This window comes from Symsagittifera roscoffensis, chromosome 8 (genome assembly GCF_963678635.1).
Source record: "Symsagittifera roscoffensis chromosome 8, txSymRosc1.1, whole genome shotgun sequence".
Lineage (NCBI taxonomy): Eukaryota > Metazoa > Xenacoelomorpha > Acoela > Convolutidae > Symsagittifera > Symsagittifera roscoffensis.
In genome coordinates, this window is record NC_087069.1 from 12,578,859 (window position 1) to 12,600,662 (window position 21,804).

At 36.1% G+C, this 21,804-nt stretch overlaps 1 protein-coding gene across 1 annotated transcript in view; it reads left to right on the forward strand.

Annotated features, from left to right (window-relative positions):
• Positions 1-21,804, forward strand: part of LOC134852926 (uncharacterized) — a 62,879-nt gene that overhangs the window by 35,373 nt on the left and 5,702 nt on the right. The window contains exon 4 of the mRNA XM_063868794.1: positions 18,855-19,795. Within this exon, the coding sequence (XP_063724864.1) occupies positions 18,855-19,795 (941 nt within the window). The remainder of the gene's footprint in view (positions 1-18,854; positions 19,796-21,804) is intronic.

Genomic DNA, 21,804 nt, shown 5'->3' on the forward strand with positions numbered 1-21,804 from the left:
ATGCGTACCCACAGTTCTGGTGTTTTTCGATAAGGTGAGTGTTCGATTTTTCGTTGTCAGGCTCTGGGCCAGCTACGGGTACAATTAATGACTCCAAGTCGAAGTATACTATACGTGGTACAAACGATCGTACACCAAAGTTTTTAAACACATGTCGATCGTTGTCGGGCCCGGGCATCGTGATTTCAATGACATCTTGTCGATAGCAAATTTAAAACTTAGCAAATTTAGCTGTCAATAAAAGAGATTAAAAACCTCTAATTGCCAAGTACAAAAAATAGAAAAATTTTAAAAAAATCAAAAAAACAAAATAAAATTTTTTTCTATGTTTCTAGCTTGAAATTGTTCAATTTTGCAGGCAGTCGACCAGGAAAGAGTGTACACACGCTGGATTATGTTCAGATAGCCGATCAGAACTTTTTCCAGAAAAGATTCTTTTCCCCTATGGTAGGGCAACAAGGTGGTATGGCAAATTTTTGTTAAAAGCTATTTTTTATAATTGATACGAAAAAACTCTGCTGAAAATTAATGTAAATATTTGAAAAAATTTGAAAAAATCGAAAAAAATTGAATAAAAAAACCTATTTTTTTATTATTCTCTAATGTTTAATTATGGTTAACACCGATCAGGAAAGATTATCGACGCATTTAAACACTTTCTAAAGTTCACTAGAAGCGATTTTCGAAAAAGTGAAAATTTCACTTGGGTGTCTAGAACGTGAACCGAGATGAAATTCGAATGTTTTTTGTATCCATCAGCATCCCTGAACCATAACTCGTCCTTTGGACGAACATCGCGTAAAACGTATTATTTTTGCTTAAAAGCAACTCCTTCACGGTGAATTTTCATTTTTTCGATTTTCAGAATTTTGAACTACATTAAAAATAAAAATTTTTATAACTTAACAAAAGCGAACCAATTGATTTGATTTTGAACAGAGCGTCAAGTTTTCTAGTTCGGATTAAAAGATTTTGCTGATTTCTTTTTCAAAAATGGTTATTTTTGAAATTTTCATATTTTTCTAAAAATAGGTTTTTGACTAATTCAAGGTTCTGAAACCGATAATTTTTGATCTGATAAACATAGACGCTTGGTTTTGTGGACCATTTCTGTTCTCTTATAAGAGGACAAGCCATAGGGATCATTAATTGTTCAACTAGATTATTGGTAGAGTAAGAAATGACTTGTGAATATTTTTGGGATGAAAAAGAAAAATTAAACAAAATTTCAAAATTAACATTAATCTAAAATTTTGATTCCAATGGTTTGCTATGATTTTTTGTCGTACTGGGAAACAAAGCGTGTCCTGCAATTAGTCGATTGTAACAAAACTTTCCATATCTATCTCAAAATTAAAAGATTTTAATGGAACGTTCTACCTGATACTCTATCTATCTCTTTCTTGATTTTTCTTATCGATTGAGTTTGATTGAAAACAATACACTCAAATTTAATTTACTCAATTGACACAGAAAACATAAAATATATAGATTTATATACAAATAGAAATCAAACTGATTTGATAAAAAGTGAAAGCAACACATCAAACCAAAACAAGCTCAATAATTTTAATAAATCAAAACATTTTTAAAAAAAAGCAAACAGTTTTTTGAAAAATTTTCTTAAAACGGATTGAATACAATTTTACGCTTTTTGGGCGCATAGCAAGCTGCTACTGGCAGCGTCTCAGCTACTAGGTTTGGTGCAGTGGGACTTTGACTGGCGGAAGAAGAAGCAGAAGAAGTGTGCTGCTGTTGTTGTTGAGTGATTGAAAAAATATCCGGTTTTATTGTAGTTTTGGGCGTCTGCTGGTCCTCATCTTTTTTCTCTGTTGAATCTGGTGTTTCAATCGACTCATTGTTCCAGTAGATTTCTCGCTCTGCTAAATTTCTAATGGATCCTTCCTGATTTTCGTAGAAGGGGATCGATTGGCAATCGTAGTTAAGAAGTATTTTTCTCGGTGAACGATCAAGGCAAGTAGGGTCTTGAATATCTGTGCGCTTCAGCGCAGGATATGATTCAGTCAGACAGCAACTCTCGCAGACCTGTTTTCTGCTTTTTATGAGGATACCAATTTGATCTAGCAAGTAATTGGGTAACATCATATGGTTTTTAGTGACCCATTCATCGAATTCTGTGCTTCATGGATCAAGATCGTCAAAAGGACTTGCTTTTCGATGACTTTTTTTCCGTTCCTGTTGAACCACTACGATAGAATCTCTGGTATAAATTTGCTATAATATAGCTCTTTCAAGAGAATTAATTGAAATGATTTGCAGTGGATTTGCCATCGTTGAAAATTTTGTAATGATTGATTTTGAGAGATTGAATAAAACTAGTGAGTAGATTTAGTTTGACCTACCACTTTCAGTTTTTTATTGCAGGAGGTCTAAGATTTAGCCAATTGCCATAAATATGGTTTTGTGAAATTTTAATATGTTTTCAGGGCTTTTGCAATTAAAGAAGAAATGTGAACGCTTTGGAAATCTATACTTCAAAGAAACAGCATGGCGCCTTTTTATGATACCCTAAGCACAAAATGACAGAAATTTTACACTTCAAAGAGATAACATGCATGCCGGCAGGGTAAAAACGTTGAGATTTATGAGCTAAACGGGAATTTGCCAGACAGATGCAAGCTATTGCTATCTCTACTTCAAATAGAGTGCATGACGTCTTTTTTTATGTCCCTCGGAGGAGGGGCTATAAAGGTCTCCACTTCAAAGTGAGTACATCTATACCGACATCTAACATTAACTGAGATTTATGACCCATTCAGGGGCTTTCCAGACAGAAATGACAGATGCAATAAACACGCTTTTATCTTATACAATCCAAAATAAAATAAAATCCAATTGCAAAAACTAATTAAATTCTCCCGCTATAGGCTGAAGGTGCGCCATAAAATTAAATCCACGGAGATTTGTTTATATTCTATCCAGTTCATTATTCATTACACTCTCTCATAAAACAGTTGAACCAGCAATTCACTAACGTTACCACCACCACTATGTACTCGTCGCTAGAAAATGATAAAGACTTTTAGAATGATTTTTAAGATATATCTTTGGGAGAAAAACGCATTGTACGGGTTGGAACGAAAACTGTTGACAAAACGGGTTTATATATCTCAGTTAAATTATATAAAAAGAACGAAGATGGTGCATTTAAATGTTATCAAGCAGTGACCTTAACGACAAGAGAATTTGATTGTTTGGCAGATAATTATTCAAAGATTAAAAAATTGGTTAAAAAACAAACTGGTGAAAAGACTTCACCTTCTTCCTCCTCCTCCTCCACTTCCTCCTCATCCTCCTCAGCTGTAAATGATAAGCATCATAAAAGACGATACACATCAAAACGATCAGTCCGCCCCGAAAAAGAATGTGCTGAAAGTGGTGATGAAAACGATGCGGATGATGAATACTCGAATAATAAAAAGTGTAGAGTTGCCTGAAGCAGAAAAAAATACGTATGAATAATTTGATTTAACCAGCAGAATGGTTGAAGCAATGTATGAGCAGTCGCCTGAATTTTAAAAAAAAAAAACTTTCGAAAGAATTTTAAATTTTTTATTCTGAACAACCAACCCGACGCCTCACAACTCCCCCTAAACACAAACTTTGCATTTGCAACCCACTCAATCCAGAACGAGTCTTGCGCCCAATTGCTCGACAATGACCATCCCCACATCCATGTTCTCATCGAAGTATCCAAGGATTGTGTCGACGTAGTGAACAAGATGACCTCAACCACTTTCGTTGTACCTTGTCTACTCTCATCTTTCAAGCATCTAATATAGGGTTGCAGTAAACTTCACCTATCGGGACCCCTGATGGAAAAACTAAAAATTGCTGTCAACTACAACAATTCTATTAACAACCCAACTGACATTGGCAGTGCTCCTCTACGAAGAAGATTGCCACAAGTTTGCTTTGCTTCACAAACTCGATCCAATCAAACCCAAACTGATTTATTCACTAATGTAACAATTGAACGCTTCATTAATATTTTGAATGGTGACAATGCCGCCGAGTTTTCTAAAATCATTGATATTATTCTGAGTGGGTATGGTTGTTTAGAAATTGATTCACAAACTTTGTTTGTTAAATTTATTATGGAAAAGAAATTCAAATTTTAATATTCTGTTTTCCTTTTGTTTTTTTTAATCAAACCCTAAAAAAACTGACTACACCAGCGAAACGCGTTCCTGAGGAGCGTAGCGATCCATGCCTTAATATTTTTTGGGACTCGATAGAAAAATTTCCAGGAGACTTTTGAATTTTGATTGTTTTTGTTGTTAACAGGATTGCTCTAGAACCCCCTGACTTAGATATTGGAAAAAAAAACAGTTTTAAAAAAATATATAAATTAAATCACTTCATAATATCAAATCAATTATATCAGCATATGTTTTGCAAATCGCATCATATCATGATCATTCACTTTAAGTCCTAGAGGAAATCTAGATGTTATTATCAAATGGGCAACGTAAACACAATTAAGTCCACATAAAACTGAGTTTGCTTATTGAATAGGTCTGTTCATCAGTATTTGATTAGTTTCACCGTCATGTAAACTCATGAAGCGTCTCGCATATTTGTATACGTTCGGATACTTTGTTAGTTTTTGTCCAAGGGGATCAGCGAAGAAAACTTGTCCATCAGCTCGAGCAAACAGTAACCAATGAGTACCCGGTTGATCAGAGTTTGATGCGTTCACAATTTAAAATGTTTTGTCTTTTTTCAAAGCCAATGGACAGTTAGCTGGTCCAATACCTTCAAATAGATACTTTAAATGCTTGCAAATTCTCAAATATCTGAACATTGTCCATTTTTTCCCGTTTTTTACTCTTTCTCTCTCCCTCGATCTCTCTCTCTCTCTATCTCTCTCTCTCTCTTTCTCTCTTTTTTTTGCAATTTTTCTGTCAGAACGGACGTATACTGTTGATGCGCGCTCTCCCATGAAAAGTAACTCAATATTCCCAGCAAGTGGAGCGTCGAATTTAAGCTCCACGGATATTGTGCAATTGGTCAATTCAGGATGAATAAAGTCATGTGAAGCCTCTTGAGTGGATGTGAGATCAAATGCCATAATCTAATGATTGCTATAATTAGCCAGACTGATTCCATAACTATTGTTAAAAACAAAATCCAGAGCTTCCAATGTGTTATAGTTAATTCTTTTGTTATCGGTCGTAGATATTGGAGTACCTGCAATAGGTAGCCCGTTCCTGTACGCAATGGTTTCATTCAATCTGAATTTTTGGTAATGAAAAGGATTTGGTCTATTTGTGCCCAAGTAAGCCTCATTTGTACTCATTGCCACAATCATTCTTCGTACTGGCTCTTTCGCGAAAACATCCTCTTGACGCCAGCTTTGTACTCCGGTAGTGGCCAAAAATGTTCGTGGTAGGACTTCAATGTAGTTATAAATTGCTGGGCTTTTCAGCAGCGTTTTTTCTATCGATGATAACACAAAGTCTGTCACTGTCATTTTTCGCACATATAAGTTAGCTTCAGTGATTTGAACTTGGTAATGTTTACCATTGTCCTCTGACATAAAAACAAAGTCGTTAGGAGAACGTCTCAGAGAAAGACGGGCAGTGACACCACTAATTAAATGCTTGTCACAAGTCAAGAAGTCACATGCTATTTTACCAAACAACCTCAACTCGGCCGAAGCTGATACAAGACGTTTACGTTCTGCAACATCAACAGCTCTCCCAGCCGTACCATCCGAATTTGCTGGATTATCCTCATAGTGATAGCCTTGGCAAGCAAGCCAGGTTTTTTTGCGTCAATACTGTGAGAAAATTCAGTTTCAATAAAACTTTTATGTGCAAAATTAGCATTGGTCGTTGAGATTTTTTCGCCATTTAAAGACAGCGTGCATTCGGAAAACAAAGATGAAAGTAGATTGTTGACCAAATATGGTGTGTCTCTTAGTCCCGCATCGGTAGCATGAGTTCGTAAAACATTTCCGTTGTTTTTTATAACTCTCAGCACTATTTCAAGACGAGTGCGCTGAAGATCAATGAAGTTGTTTCGATCTCCCAAAGCTTCAAACTCTAGCATAGGACAATCAGGCGAGTAGGATGGTCCATTTTTTGGGTAAAAGCATTTTCAAAGCTTACAAGTAGAGGAGGTTTTTAAAACAAATCTAGAGAACTGTGGGTCGCTTCAGTTGGTATCAAATTAGAAATCATTTCGCACTCTGGTGAAGAAATTAGAGCGACTTCTTGGTAGAGTTCGTTCCTTAGAAATGGTACCGCTGGTTTTTCTTCCGAGTCTCTTCACTGAAGTCTTCCTCTTCTTGATCTTGCGAGCAGATTTTTTTCCGCTTCCAACTTGTTTTTTAATCGTATTCTTGACTGTACTTTTCAAAGCTTGCTTGGGCGTTTTTTTTAGTGGCTATACTAATAAGCTCCGGAGCAGCTTGAACAAGCAACTCTTTTCCTATTCGTTTGGCAGCAGGTATTATAAATTTGCGAGCTAAAGGAAGCGCAACTCTTCCAATTCCCATTGCCAAGGCACCAAAGCCACTGCCTGGTTGTCTGTAGTGCCCTGAGAAGTGCGGCATAGTAGCTTGATTATGGTAATACGCATCCATATTTAATACCAGCTCTTAATACCAGCTCTAAAATTTAATACCAGCTTGGTTCGCAAGTTTACTCCAATGCTTTGAATATAAATTACTAGCAGTTTCTTGTAATCTATTTTGCTGAAAACTTTGCGATGATTAGGTTTGATCTGACACACGTTACCGTTTTTCACTCGCCGATTAGTATCAATGACTCTTAATAGCGGAGCTATGGTATCCCCCACACTTTGATAGTGAATGATATCCAAGTATATAAACATTAATTGAGTACCGATCAAACTTTGAGTTGTTAATATGCTATGTACTTGGCTGGAACGTTTGTAACCTATGTGGTATCCTGTTCCATCCCTTATGCCTTTGAAACCCAAAATACTGAGAATCTGAGGACTCTCAAACGTGATTCCTTCCCAGTAATGCATCCATAACGTGAGGAGTCTGGTAATCGGATCGATATCATAACTGAAGTTTTTAAGCTCCTTCTTCAAGTTGATTTCGTTAATTATTTTCTTAACATCATCATATAAACCCCTCGTAATTTCAAATCGTTCACCGTCATATGGCCTGGAAGTTTTATCTTTATTTTTTTTTTGACTTGCTCTGACATTGCCTTTTTTGTAGTATATGAGCTTTGTGTCTGTTACATTGTTTATATGAGTGGGGAATGTTATTTCTGTCAGTGCTACTTTTCATTCACCTTGGAGATTGATCTCCTCGTTTAAAAAATTTTCAAAGTTGGCCAATAAGTTTTCACTGAAAATGTTCATAGACGCCGATGAAACCAAAGTAACCGTAAAGGAATCCTTGATAGCGTCATCAAAATTGTTAGTCATGGCTGATTTTCTTGTTCTTGTTCTTGTGCCTCCTCCTCCTCCTCTTTTCTTCCTGCCCTACTTTTTCTACTACTCTGATTAGTTCAGGCTCATAGAATTTTCCCTAAATTGGCTCCTTGTTTGCGTCGATAAGGTTATAAGTCGGAGGATTTCTTGTTGGTACGTCAAATATTTCAAAAATTTCGTCTGTGAAAGATTGTATCCCTTCCGAAAAGGAATATCAATTTTTGCTAATCGGACAAATTTGCCAACAAAGAGTTTTGGTTGCCGAACTAATTTATGAGAATGTTCTACATGTAATGAAATTAGATGTGGAACATCGTTTTTAGTCACTTTATTTGGTTCCCTTTTTTATGACACAATTCGTTCGTGAGTTAATTGTGTGAACAAATTCTTGAAGCTTGTCTATGTAAGAGTAAGTCCATTTGTGCTCGAAAACTTTGTAAATCAGACTTTTCAAAGATCGAATATTTCTCTCGGCAAATGCAGATTTTTTTTCGCTCTCGGTTGTGTAAGTCAAAATACCCTTCCTATCACATAGTGACTGAAATGATCCCTTGAATTCTGTGCCCTTGTCTACCCAGATTTTTTTCGGTTGTTTAATCTTAATCATTTTTTGAATGCTTCTGCTGTTGCTGTAGCATATTTTGATTTCAATGGCTGCACACGTAGATATCGAGACATACAATCCACAGCAACCAGGAGATATTTAAAATCTTTGTTGTATTTTGCAAGTTTATCAACATATGCTAAATCAACTGACCATATTTCGTCTATGTCATAGACTATTACTTTTAACCGAGGTATTTTTCGACGAACTGCTCGATATTTTGTGTATGCGGGCTCTGAGTGTAAAAAATGTCTAATTTTCCGGCGCGGTAGTTTGGTTTCGTCTTTCAAGTTCTTCACACTTCCAAAAAGAGCTGCCCCTCTAGATGTGTACTTTTTTTAAAATATTTTCTCTTCAGCTGGTGTAGGTTCGCCATCTCTTCATTTTTGTCTCCGTCGTTTGTGTCGCTGAAGTATCCCAATCGTAATAGGGCGTTCCGTACGAATCAGAGTCTTCTGGGTAGTTTCTTTATTACCTCTTCGATATAAGCTTGTACTTTTGGTGCATCTGCGTTTTTTGACTGTTTTTGAGCTTGAGGATGGGCTGTTGGTACTGTCAATACTTGTTGGTTGTTTGGTGGGACTTTTGATTTTGGCTGTAGTAGCAATAGCTGACTTGATCGCGTGTTTGGCATATGTATTCATAACCGACTGTTCGTTAAGGTTAAGAGCCAAAATAATCATTATGAAAGCAGGATTTTGTAACTTTTTGTTCTGTTGTTGTATATCATACAGAAAAACTGATGCTTTGATTCCAGTGGGGACCGTGTCCAGATAAATCATTTCGTCAATTTTGTTTATTTTGACCCGAGTCGATGATTTAATAATTTCCAGAACATTTTTAGCTCGTGTAAGTTTTTTCAAGTCCATGATTTCTAACTGTCCTAATATATGTTTTTCAACAGCATCCATAGCATCAGTGGACTCATCACTACCAACATTTGTTCCATCTCCCTCATCTTCGGTCATAAGCGATGTTGTTGTTGTTGTTGTTGTTGTTGTTGTTGTTGTTGTTGGCTGTCTGTGGTCCTCAGGTGCAACAGTAACTGGTATTGGTATTGTGTCAGTTGATGCATCACTTTGTTTCAACTGCTCGAATTGCGGTCTCATTCGGTTCAAGTATGATAATTGAGGCTTTTTATGTTCAATTGAATTGTCAAGCAGTACGTGTGCTGCATGTGGTTGCTCTCGAACATAGACATGCTTTGGAATTAAAACGAACTCTTCGGCTGCCACCATTGTTTATCTTCTAAGGTAATGAAGCAAAAGTAGAGAATATGTCGGACTAGATTAAACCCTTGCTCACTTAAAATAATTGCTTGTTTTCTATCAAGGTTCGTCTGTGGGTTGATTAACAATTTATATATTTCTTCAAAATTGTGTATGTTAGGGATATTAACTCGCACGTTACCATTGACTACATTCAGCAAGCACTCGCTTATAACTGAAATCACATTTCGATTTGATGTTTTCTAATAAAACTTCGAAGTTGAGACGGATTCAATTGAACCATGTGCTGCAGAAAAGATCGTTTTCTCGCGTTCATTTGTTATGGGTATGACTGGCTCTGCCTTACTTAATGAAAAGTAAAAAATTGATGGGCCTGGTGGTATTATATTTGAACAGTATCGTAAGCAATCTGATGTTCGGGGATCTCAATCAATTAAAAGATGTCCGTATGTGTCCTTTGTGGCAAGTTCATAACAGCTTCTCAAAAATTTTTGTTTAATTCAGTTGCCTTCCAAGATGCTCTAGTTGCTGAATATCACGAGGTGATTTGAATGAAATCATATACGATGTGTTTAAATCAATTGTTCGGGACCAACGACTTTGCTGGAATAAATTATGCTTGACATATATAACATCTAAACTTTTGTGTCTCCCTGCAGTTGCGAGTTTAACAAACTCGTTATCATTGTATATTTCTTCACAGAAATCAACAAATACTAGAAGAACATTTTCAATGTTCCTTAGCCCATCAAAACCGTTGAATTTCACAAACTCAATGATAATATTGTGAGACTTCCCTTTTTCACTGTACATCGGTTGACTTTCTGTGTAAAAGAAGATTGCTCTTTTAAACCTTGGATAAAATGTTTTTCCTTTCAAAAGTTTGAATATTAACTCTGTTTTTCCGGATCCTGAAGGTCCAACAACTGCCATAAATACTCGCGTTGACGTATCATCAATTTTATTCATATCCGAGGATTTAGTAGTACGTAGCCAACAACTAAACCGGACAGAATTGAGAACCAAACTGATGTTTCCTCACAGCTTAGTTTCGTCAAACAGAGTTTGTAGATACAGAAAGTCAATAATATTATAATTAAAATCATTTGAGACATGAAAACTACTTCAGATCTCGGTACGGTTACATTATTACAAAATTTCCAAGGTTTTCGCTCAACATTGTCATTATTTTCTTCATAAACAAAATCAGTAATGATAGTTGCATCAGGTTCATCAACTGCTATTTCAGACATTTTGTTCAAAGTGAAAAAAAATTGTGGTTAAAAAAAATATTTACTCTTCTGAACAGTAATAAATCTCATATCGAGTATAACTTGTACAGACATTACTATCACTATCATCCTCATCATCATACATTTGCAAAACATAGTTAGCAGGAACAACTTCAGTTTTTGCATGAACCATAATTTTTTTCACAGAGTCCTCATTCATTTTCTGTTGAATTTTTTTGGGTAGCTCACTGCTGGTTAGATCCAATTGAACTCCGGGATGACGATGTTTGGGTACTAAGACCAGCTTGGGCAGGTAGACTCCTTGCTTGCTGGCTAACATTTCCAATATATTTGAATCGCTGGAAATAGATGAATTGATCAATCACAGGAAAAAAATCTTCGCAGAGTAGTCAATTCTTCTTCAGATAGAACAACTTGCTCTTTTCGTTGCACAATTTGGCCTCTGCAGTCAACGTGCTCTATTCGGGTCAATGAAATTTTAATATCACTCTCTGGGGTCATCCAGCCACAATGAACTGAATTTGGAGATAGATATGTCTCCATTTTGGCTAATCTCTCCGTGTTGATCATCGCCATTATTTTTCAACCAATCAAAAAATGCTTTGGATTTTTTAGAGCACAATGATTTTTGGAGTTGTAATGAGGTATATGTTTGCAGCAGTTTAAAAATTTGTTGTATTGTAAGTTTTCAACTCTTGGACAACCCAAATCATCAAGATTCTCTACTCTGCGGTCTAAATATTGGGCCAAGTAGTCTGCCTTTTCCTTTCCCGTAGTGTAGAATGAAGCTCCGGGATTCCTCAAAACAACACTTTGGATAATTTGGTTGAGATTTAAATATAAGTAATCACCACTATCCCAATGAAGTCCATGCAAGTAATTCGTTAGCCAGCTGTACGCTTTTTGCTCGAGTTTTCGAAGGGAATTAAAACTGACTGGTGGTAGAAAAATTAGTGAGTCGCTGTAGTCAGCGGTTGTGATTGCTAATTTTTTTAAAATTCAAGTGTTTTTCTTGTATCGAAATCCTTCCAAATCCAACACGACTGATCTTTCACTCAGCATTCCAACAAATGATAGAGTTTTGGTTTCCTCAATTTGATATATGAGCAAAACGTGATAGCGCTCAAGTGTCCAATCAGGCTGTTGTTACATTTCCACGGTAAAACATAGCAGTATGTGGGACCAGTATTGTAAACTTCACGAACAAAACCGGCGGCATCATGTAAAACAGCATGCTTTCGTAAAATTTTTGAATCACTTAAATATTTGTCTACCGAAGAATTTTCTATCCCGATCACTCCACCATAAGGTCTCAGCTTGATAGCAACATCGTAGTTTCTATCGTTAGTAGTCGAGAAGAAGAATAAGGAACAAACTGCTAAGAAATAATTCCGACGGTTGGTGTTTTCTGGATACGTTTTTTTCAAAGTAATAAATATCTCATGGATAGTTTCCAAGTCCGTTGAAGTTACAGTTCGTTTTTCCAATTTCATTTTTAATTTTTGCTAGCACTTCTCCGACCTGCTTAATTTCAAGCCAATGGAAAAGAAAGTAACCTTCCAGATACCACTTACTTAGACCTATATCACGATGGTATATATTTAGATAAATTACCGGAAGTTTTTGATACTTTGAAAATTTATTAAAACAAAGTAGTTTTTTTTCGCACCAGCTCTTTCTCAATCATCATTGAGTTGAAATCACTTGAATTATCAAAGATATTTTCATAGGTAGCAAAGGTCAAGTCAGTTGCTTTTCCATATTTCTGTTTTGCATAAATACACCACGTTATGTGTAAAAGCTCATCCAGATAAAACTGTTCTTTACAACTTCCTGCAAATTCTCTCTTTGCAATTTCTTTGGCTCTCGACACGAAAGTTATATGACGATTGTGAATGTATTCGTATTTTATTCGACACCCAGTTGAAAAAACAGTGAAAGATAAATGCTCCGAATCAATGTTACTTGTATGCCAACTTCCCATTAAGTTCGTTTTTTGCAATTCATTCATTATTCCCTAATTTTACTATTTTTTATGATTACGTTATTGTCTAGACGTAACAGCGACGACTGCAACCGGATTGCAACCTTGGTGAGTAATTATGGTTTACATACGTTTCAGTGTTAATACATTTAAATCATGGAAATACTCTACAGCATTCAATAGACCGTTAACACTATGCTGGCCAAAGCTATACTTGCTTGGTTTTATTACCCACTCCAAAAGTATGGCAGCATTCCAAGTCGAACGTACCAAAGGGCGAAAGAATGCTAATTTTTGCTTTTTTCTAAATTGGGTGAAAAAATTTTTAAGGATCCTACTTTGATTATCCGTCAGGGATCTAGAAATTTGCTACATGGGTATATGACTCTTGGTAAAATCCTCAGGGGGGAGGCCACCCAAAAATTTGGACCCTCAGGTGAGGATCTTGTAATCCACCAGCAAAATGCCGGCTGACTACAAGATAATTTAGGACCCCTTAGGTGTCGGATCTTAGGCGCCCACGTCTTATTTCAGGTGATTTTGCCCCCCCCCCCCTAAGGATCCCTGGCGGCCCCTCATACTACTAACTACTCCATGATCTTTTTAAAGTAAAACTCGATGTGAACTTCTAAAGAAACTGAGAAAAAAGAGTTGCCCAGCCCAATCTTTGATACCCGTACTGTACGAATATATTACTTCTGGCGAAAAACACTCAAGTTTTTTATCCAAATAAAAAGTTTTTTTAGTACCTCGGGCTGAGGTGCTCGACCCATGATCCCACCGAAACGGTCGGACGATATCCGTTTTCGACTTTTTCAATTCCATTACTTAAGCTTTGCGCGACCCATCTTGCGACTTTGCGCGACCCAAATTAGATAAGTTGAGACTCCGTGCGACCCATGTTGTGACTTTGTGCGACTCATAATTCGACCGTGTTCGACTCATGATTCGCCCTCTTCTACCCATGATTCGACCCCGTTCGACTCATGATTCGACCCTGTTCGACTTATAACTCGACCATTTTCGACCCAAGATTCGACCGTGTTTGACTCAAGATTCGACCCTGTTCGACTCAAGGTTTGACCCTGTTCGACTCATGATTTCACCCTGTTCGACCCATGATTCGACCGTGTTTGATTCATGATTCGACCCTGTTCTACTCATGATTCGACCCTGTTTGATTCATGATTCGAGTTTGTTCGATTCATGATTCGACCCTGTTCGACTTATAGTTCGACCCCGTTCGAATCATGATTCGACTCTGTTCGACCCGTGATTCGACTTTGTTCGACTATAGTGTTCGTTCGATGTGATTCGACCCTCTTCGACTCATGATTGACCCTGTTTGACCCATGATGCGACCGTGTTCGATTCAAGGTTCAACCCTGTTTGACTCATGGTTCGACCCAACACTCGAGCTTGTTCGATTCATGATTACACTCTGTTCGAATCATGATTCGACCCTGTTCGACTCATGATTCGACACTGTTCGACTCAAGGTTCGACCTTGTTCGACTCATGATTCGACCCTGTTCGTCCCATGATTCGACCGTGTTCGATTCATGGTTCGACCCTGTTCGACTCATGATTCGACCCTGTTCGAGCTAGTTCGATTCATGATTCGACCCTGTTCGACTCTATCGATCTTGTTCGACTCATGATTTGACCCTGTTCGACTCATGATTCGACTTTGTTCGACTCTATCGACCCTGTTCGAATCAAGATTCGACCCTGTTCGACTCATGATTGGACTTTGTTTGACTATAGTGTTCGTTCGACCGTGATTCGACCCTGTTCGACTCATGATTCGACACTGTTCCAACCATGATTCGACCTTGTTCCACTCAAGGTTTGACCTTGTTCCACCCATGATGCGACCGTGTTCGATTCAAGGTTCAACCCTGTTCGACTCATGGTTCGACCCTGTTCGACCCAAGACTCGAGCTTGTTCGATTCATGATTAGACTCTGTTCGACTCATGATTCGACCCTGTTCGACTCTATCGACCCTGTTCGACTCATGATTCGACACTGTTCAACTCATGATTCGACCGTATTCGACTCAAGGTTCGACCTTGTTTGACTCATGATTCGACCCTGTTCGACCCATGATGCGACCGTGTTCAATTCATGGTTCGACCCTGTTCGACTCATGATTCGACCCTGTTCGACCCTTGACTCGAGCTTGTTCGATTCATGGTTCGACCCTGATCGACTCATGATTCGACCCTGTTCGACCCATGATTCGAGCTTGTTCGATTCATGATTCGACTCATGATTCGACCCTGTTCGACGCTATCGACCTTGTTCGACTCATGATTCGACCCTGTTCGACTCATGATTCGACTTTGTTTGAATCTACCGACCCGGTTCGACCCATGATTTGACCCTGTTTGTCTCATGATTCGACTTTGTTCGACTATTGTGTTCGTTCGACCGTATTAATTCGCAAAAACAAATTGGACTCCGTTCGGCCGTGTCAGTCGAATCATCAGTCGAACACCTCAGCCCGGGTCACTTAAATTTGATCAATTTCGAGTAAGACCCACCATTTCAAAATTGCTATACAAGAGCCTTGACCACCTAGCCACATGATCTGGGGACTAATAGTTGTAGTAACCCAATTCATTGTAGCATTTTTGTAAGAAATAAAATTTGGCTTTGTTTTGCTATGGCTCTTGCTTATACTAGATTTATATCCAGTTTCAACGGCCTTTTTTGGGTACAAGTATTGTAAAAAGTCGAAAAGTCCTAGCAATAATTTGTTATGCAGAACCAAAACAAATCAAATATAAACATATTAGAGCTACATGCAATCATTATTTCAAGAGTCGTTTAATTTAGTAGCAATGGATTGTTAAAATCTAATCACAACAGAGGTTTTTGAAGATTTATTTGAATGCTTTTCTAATAGCTTTAACTTATTCAACTTAGATGTAACTTGTTAAAAAACGATGTCTATTTTAAGGTCTTGTTGAACGAAGGCAAACTCCACTTTTGAATATCAAAAGTGTAAAAATCGCAAAAAACGTGATGGATTTCTAGCTTCGAAAAAAAGTTGTTTTGCAGAATTTCCAGCGGAATGAAATTTTTGGTTATCGACCCAGTGAATATAATCTAAAAAGTGTCTAATATAATTAGTTGAAGTTCAAAGAGCCTTAAAGGTGACTATTTGCATACTTTCAAGTTCGAAAGCTGAGGCTTTTTTCAAAAAACGAAGCTGTCTTTTTCCCATTGAATAAAAGTTTTTGTTTTCGATCCAGTTTTCCCATTCAATTTGAGTGAATATAATCAAAAAAGTGTCTTATTTAATTAGTTCTTGAATTTCATAGAGCTTCAAAGGTGACTATTTGTATACTTTCAATTTCGAAAGCTTACGTTTTTTCAAACAACGAAGCTGTTTTTTCCTGTTTCTTTGCTTTCCTTGATTCGTTTCCAATTGTCTGTTTATTCACAGCAAAGATAGAAACAAGAAGCAGTTGCACAAAGCTAACAATCTAGGATTGTGCATCAGAAAAAGAGGATTCAAGTTGTGTCAAAAAGCTTTTTTCGCTAAATTGATTAAGATGTTTTCAAACTTTAAGCGATAAAAAAAAACCAACAAGCACAGATGAGACCACTGTGTAGAGTGTGGTACGGCACTCAAAAATTGAATTCCGGATATATTTTCCGTAACCCGACTCAGTGCAACGTTTTCGGTCATTCCATTTACAAAAAGATTGCTCACGTGTCAGTATAATTGCGAAAATTTTGCTAGAAAGGTTGACCAGTAACCAAGTTACTAATTACTGCAGCTTAGAAGATTGTATCTGAAAATGGCATTTTTGGTCAATTTGAATGGGGCTGATTGTTTGATGATTCAGTTACTCCAAACCGCTTGTTAGATTAGCGAACAGGTTTTTTTGATGGCCTAGAATATTGCCGAATCTATTTTACTTTTTTTTTTTTTTTCAAATCAAAAGTTTCCAGTCTTTTTAGTAATTCCAATAAAAATCTAATTAGTTGCCTATGTTTTAAATACCAATTTTTTTAAATACCAATTTTTTTTTACTTGAGCGAGTATGAGAGCCAGTATCTTTCAAATAAAGTCAAAAAATCTCAGCATGACATTTTATTTTACATTAACATATCTCAAAATAACTATAATGTTTGTGCTTGACGAAGTGTTTTTTAAATGAGCCTTTAATTCAGACCTTGAAAATGCTTTTGACAGTTAGTTTTTTCATATTAAAAAAATTTGATTGAAAAAATGAGAACAACGATGTTGTTGATTGGAAAGTTTGACATGATATTTTGAGTTTTCAACTGTTCAGCTAAATAGTTCTATTCGTGCTATCAAGTACCAATCAAGTAGCTACAATAAAGAACCAATTATAAGATAAAAGTCATTTTTGATAAATTTTCCCTTTTTTGTACAATTTTAATGTTCTAACTCACAAGTGATTTTGCTGAGGCTGTAAATTACATACAACTGACTAAAACATCGCAAAACATAACAGTCATTTTACACTATTTTCTTAAGAAGCAGAAATGGTCATAAGGCTTGAACTAGTTTTTGGAGTTTGTTCAAGTATAGTTTACATAAGCAACTCGTTTTATTGTTTTAGAATCTTTTGCACTGATAACAGGAACCTGTATGTGGAATGGCTTATTAAAACTGTACTTCATGATTTCCGTACAAACCATTTTTCTGTTTTAACTTGCTGTACTCTACAAAATACAACTGTTGGACAGCTGGTCATTAATTGGTTCTTAAATAGGTTTCAGTTTGAAAACAATTGCAAGAATTTCAGCATTTTGTACAACAGTAATTCCAATTTACTTTTTACTACTGCTTCAACCAGAGTATACCACGGATGACTTGATGATTCTTTCCCCATGTGTCAGTTCTTTTTTAGAAAAATTTTCGCTTGCTTGTGAGACTTTGGAGACAAGCAAAGCTCCATATGCTTGTTTAATTCTTGGAAGTTTCAACATAGCTTTTGATTGAATTATTAAGTCATCAGTTTCCTCTTGCTCGCGTTCATTTCCAATAGTTTTTTGTTCAAATTCAAAAATGTGCACCTCAATAGAATTATGGTTTGAATGGAATGATAGTTTGATTAGAACAATTTGAAAAAAATTGTGAACTATAAGATTTAATAAAAATTGCAGTTCTCAGCAAACATCAAGCCTCCAAAAAAGAACCAGTTCCGTGGTTTCACTCAAATTATAGTTGATATAGCAATTTTTTTCATACCTTCAATGTCTTGCACAGAAGGAGGCAAATATGAGTGTAGCGTGATTTTGCTATTACGCTGAGTTATGATATTTAAGGACGCTCAAAGGAGATCAGATACTCAGGGGCATCTTGATTACTCATTTCCAAGCGACCAATACACTTGTCAACCTTAAGGAATTGCTTTGCTGCTTTTAATAGATATTGGTACCCATTTTATTTGGATCCAAGCCAAAATGCATTACCGTTAGTTTGTTCTGATGTCACACAAAAACTTAGAAACCTGACAAAAATGACAACTTTCCTAAAATTTAAATGCTGAAAAATCGTATTTTATGTCACGGCAAATACCAAAGGTACAACGTTGAGAATAAATGAGATTAAGTTTTTAATGTACACCAACTGAACCTAATTTTTGTCAATCCAGTACGATGCCAAACTGTGCGCTGGATAGGCGCACAATTTGGTGTCTTTAATTTCTTGGATTCCAAAGATAAGCATTTAAACTTGTTCCAAAAAGTAAGTGGATTTCACCTACAAAATTTCTGTGGAATTCGCGTACAATCACTTTGTCCCTAAATATAATTATCACTAAATTTTGTCCTTATTTGTTTTTTTGCGGATTCGGCAACAAGCGAATATCGCTGGTTGTTTTGGATTCTACAACTGTAAGCGTGTTCCGCAGGAAGTAAGTGGATTCCACAAACTAGAATCCGCAAAGTAGAATCCGCAAATTTTGCAAGCGGAACCCACAAATTCAAGCGAATTTCCCAAAGTGTAAGATGATTCCGCTTAAAATTTGCGTATTTCGCTTCTAGTTGCGAATACCACAACAGCTCAATTACTATACTTATTTTTTATTTGTTTGTCGACTCCACAAACCGTTCCGGAATCCGGAAATACCATTGCAGATTCGCAAACTCGCCTATTTTGGAGCGATTTTATGCTTTACAATGTTTTAGCAATTTGATTTTGTAATCCAAAACAGCACTTCAAAGAAAATCAAAATTAGGTTACATTTCAGAAACTGCACAGATTTGGCCTCGCAATATCTGTACTTTTTTTTAGAAACTAAAACCAAATATAATCCATTGATCCACTCTTTGACTCGCGGTTTTGTGTTTAAGGAACCAATCAAGTCACGAAAACCCAAGTGAAATTGCAATTCTAATAGACGAAATTTATTCAGAAGAGGAAGCTTTGGCACTTTCGAAGTTTCTAGGGCTCTCTAACGTTATCTGGGCTGTAGCTGTGGAAACTGGCCACTTTGTTAGCCAATTAGATCTATCAACGCACCTGTCACAGTTTAAACGGGAAACGTTACATGTACTGTTCAGAAACTCACGACACATTTGTGACACTTCGCACAAATTTATCGAATCCAATGCTGGTCGAGTTTTTACAGATAATAAAGACGTCATCGCCGGATGTTTTCAGTCCTCTCAGCCAGCAATTAGACTGGAATATTTACAGTTGTCAGATCAATTGAATTTATTGAATGCACCAGCCACAACAAACTTCTTGTATCATCATAGAAATACAGATTTTTTCATGGTTTTATTCACAATGAAAGAAAACAGTGATCGCTATGAGAATGCTAAATTTTTTGAAACAGCGAATGTAGACGAGAAAAAATTTGTAATAATAGATGAAACGAAGGTCGATCCACGTCAACTCCCATTCACGGGCACCGAGTTCCAATCAGTTTTGATACTGGTTGAGGCGTTTACCTCTCTTAGTGCTATAAATTTAGCAATCACAAGAGCTCAATTTGAAGTCGACATTATAGCCACGGAAACACTGAAAGCAGATAAAAAGTGGCTCGATTATGTCCAACGTCTTATTGGGATCGAGTCTAACTACTGGAATTTCATGAGAGGCGATAGCCCTATCGTTTCCTACTGGCTAAGCCCCCAAGAACGAAGTGATGCGGATTACAATTGGCTGCAGAAAAGAGTTGAACGAGATTGGAGTGAAAAAACTTTACTTCATTTGCGGGAAATTCATGACCTGGAAACTGTGCTTTCAGTTGCCGTCGCTGCATCAGCTTGGAAACTTTTCTGTCCAGGTGAAATTTTTCTTTTCTCCCTTCGTATGTCAAATATTTCTGTGTATGTGTTTCAGAGATGAAATTTTCCAATTTTGGTATCATATCGGTACAAAGAAGTGTAGAAACATAAAATATTGAAAAAAAAAATTCAATTAGTAAAACTCGTATTTTTTCATCTTGGCGTATTTTAGCATCTTATTTGGAAAGCAGTTTTTTATTTGGAGCAGAGAAATTTGAGACACATTGCAATTTTTTTCTCAGTTGAGGTTTAAAAAAAGCAAGAACTTTTTTTGCAGTTCTCAATGATGCAAGTTTTACTGGCTATTACTAACTTTCCACTGTGATTTTTTAGTTTTATATTAGAAACTGTTTTTAAGAGTTAACGAACATAATTCGTACGCTTAGACAGGATGTTTTGTTTTTCAGAAGTCAAAATTTACAGAATCTAATTTTTCGCTGATTGACTTTTGATATATTTTTCAGTTCAAATGATTCAATATATTTGCTTTATTAAAAGAAGGGGAAACTTAGTTACGAAACAGCAAGTTTTTAAAAACTATAAAAATATTGATCGAATTCTTGTTTCAAAAGTGAAATTAATTTTCAGATTTCCAAACAAATAAGTTTACTGATCCAGTTTTCTCTAACTGGGTTAATTTCATCAAAAAAAAATGGCAAAATTGGTCTAAAACTTCAAATAGCATTAAGGTCAAATGTTTTATTTCATTGAAATTCGAAAGTTAAGAAGTTTGAGATTCATTGGCTCTCTTAGAACTGTCTCTTGGCTAAATTTTGAATTGATTAATGAAATGATCAGATTAGCGTTTTTTCGAGTTATTTTAAACTCTTTGCTGAGTTATGCTTTTTTCACGATAAAACGAAACAGGGATACTGGAAAAGTTGGCCGTTTGAAAAGTTGTGCCGCATCAACTAAAGAGTTTTTTCTGCCTTGACGTTTTTTTGGAACAACTGATGTTTCTCTTCCATCCATAAGCTTCAATTGTCTGACCGATTGTAGCTGATTTATTTTACGAGTGAAAACAAAACAGGGTATGTTTTTGTATATTTTTCAACCACTGAGAACAAATTTAACCTATATTTTGTTCCTTTTTAATAAAGAACCAACTAATTTCCTTTTTACCCTGTTTTGCTCGATAACTTTAAACTTTTTTGTTTTTTCAACCGCACTTCATCTTCTTGAGGATTATTGATGCAGTGACCCACTCTCTTTCGGAATTAACGGCTCAGGTAATTCCATGTTTTTTGAAGCTAAATGATTTCTGAGTACTACGTATCATCTTGTTTCAGATATTTGTTCCAGGTTTGTTTTAAGAGTCAGTTTTAAGACTCTTATATAGGTCGCGATGATTTTGATTTTTTTTCTGAAAAATTTGTTCACGGTCAAATTTTATTTTTCGCAGTTTGACTTTTCCTTTTTTGATGTTCAGTTCATTACTTTTGTTAAAAGGAAAGCAAACTCCACTATCGAACAGCAAAAGTGTAAAAGCCACGAAAAATGGGATCGACTTTTGATTTGAAAATGGAAATTATTAATCAGATTTTCCAGTGAAATAAAAGTTATACGTATTCATCTAGTTTTCTCAAACTGGGTTAATTTTAACAAAAAAGTGTCTATCATTAATTTTTCTACAAAATCATGTGGAATGTAATTATCGAATATCCCAGCCAAATAAAAATTTAACCAACCCAATTTTCTCAAGTTGGTTTAGTTTTTATCAAAAAAGCGTTTTATCAAAAAAAATTTACCGAAAAATTCATATTTCATAAATTGTTTGATTTCACGCCATCTATATTTCTCTTTTATATTCGAAAGTTCGAAAAATTATATTAACATCCATTTTTTGTTTATTTGCGTTCATTGACACTTTTCCAACTGTCTGTTGGCTATGTTTCGAAATTGCCTTCCCAAAAGATTGTTAATGAATTGATTTTTGAACACAATTCTGGACTTTTTTATGCTAAAGTCGCAAAAGATATTCAAATTGACATAAAGATTTTTAAATAGC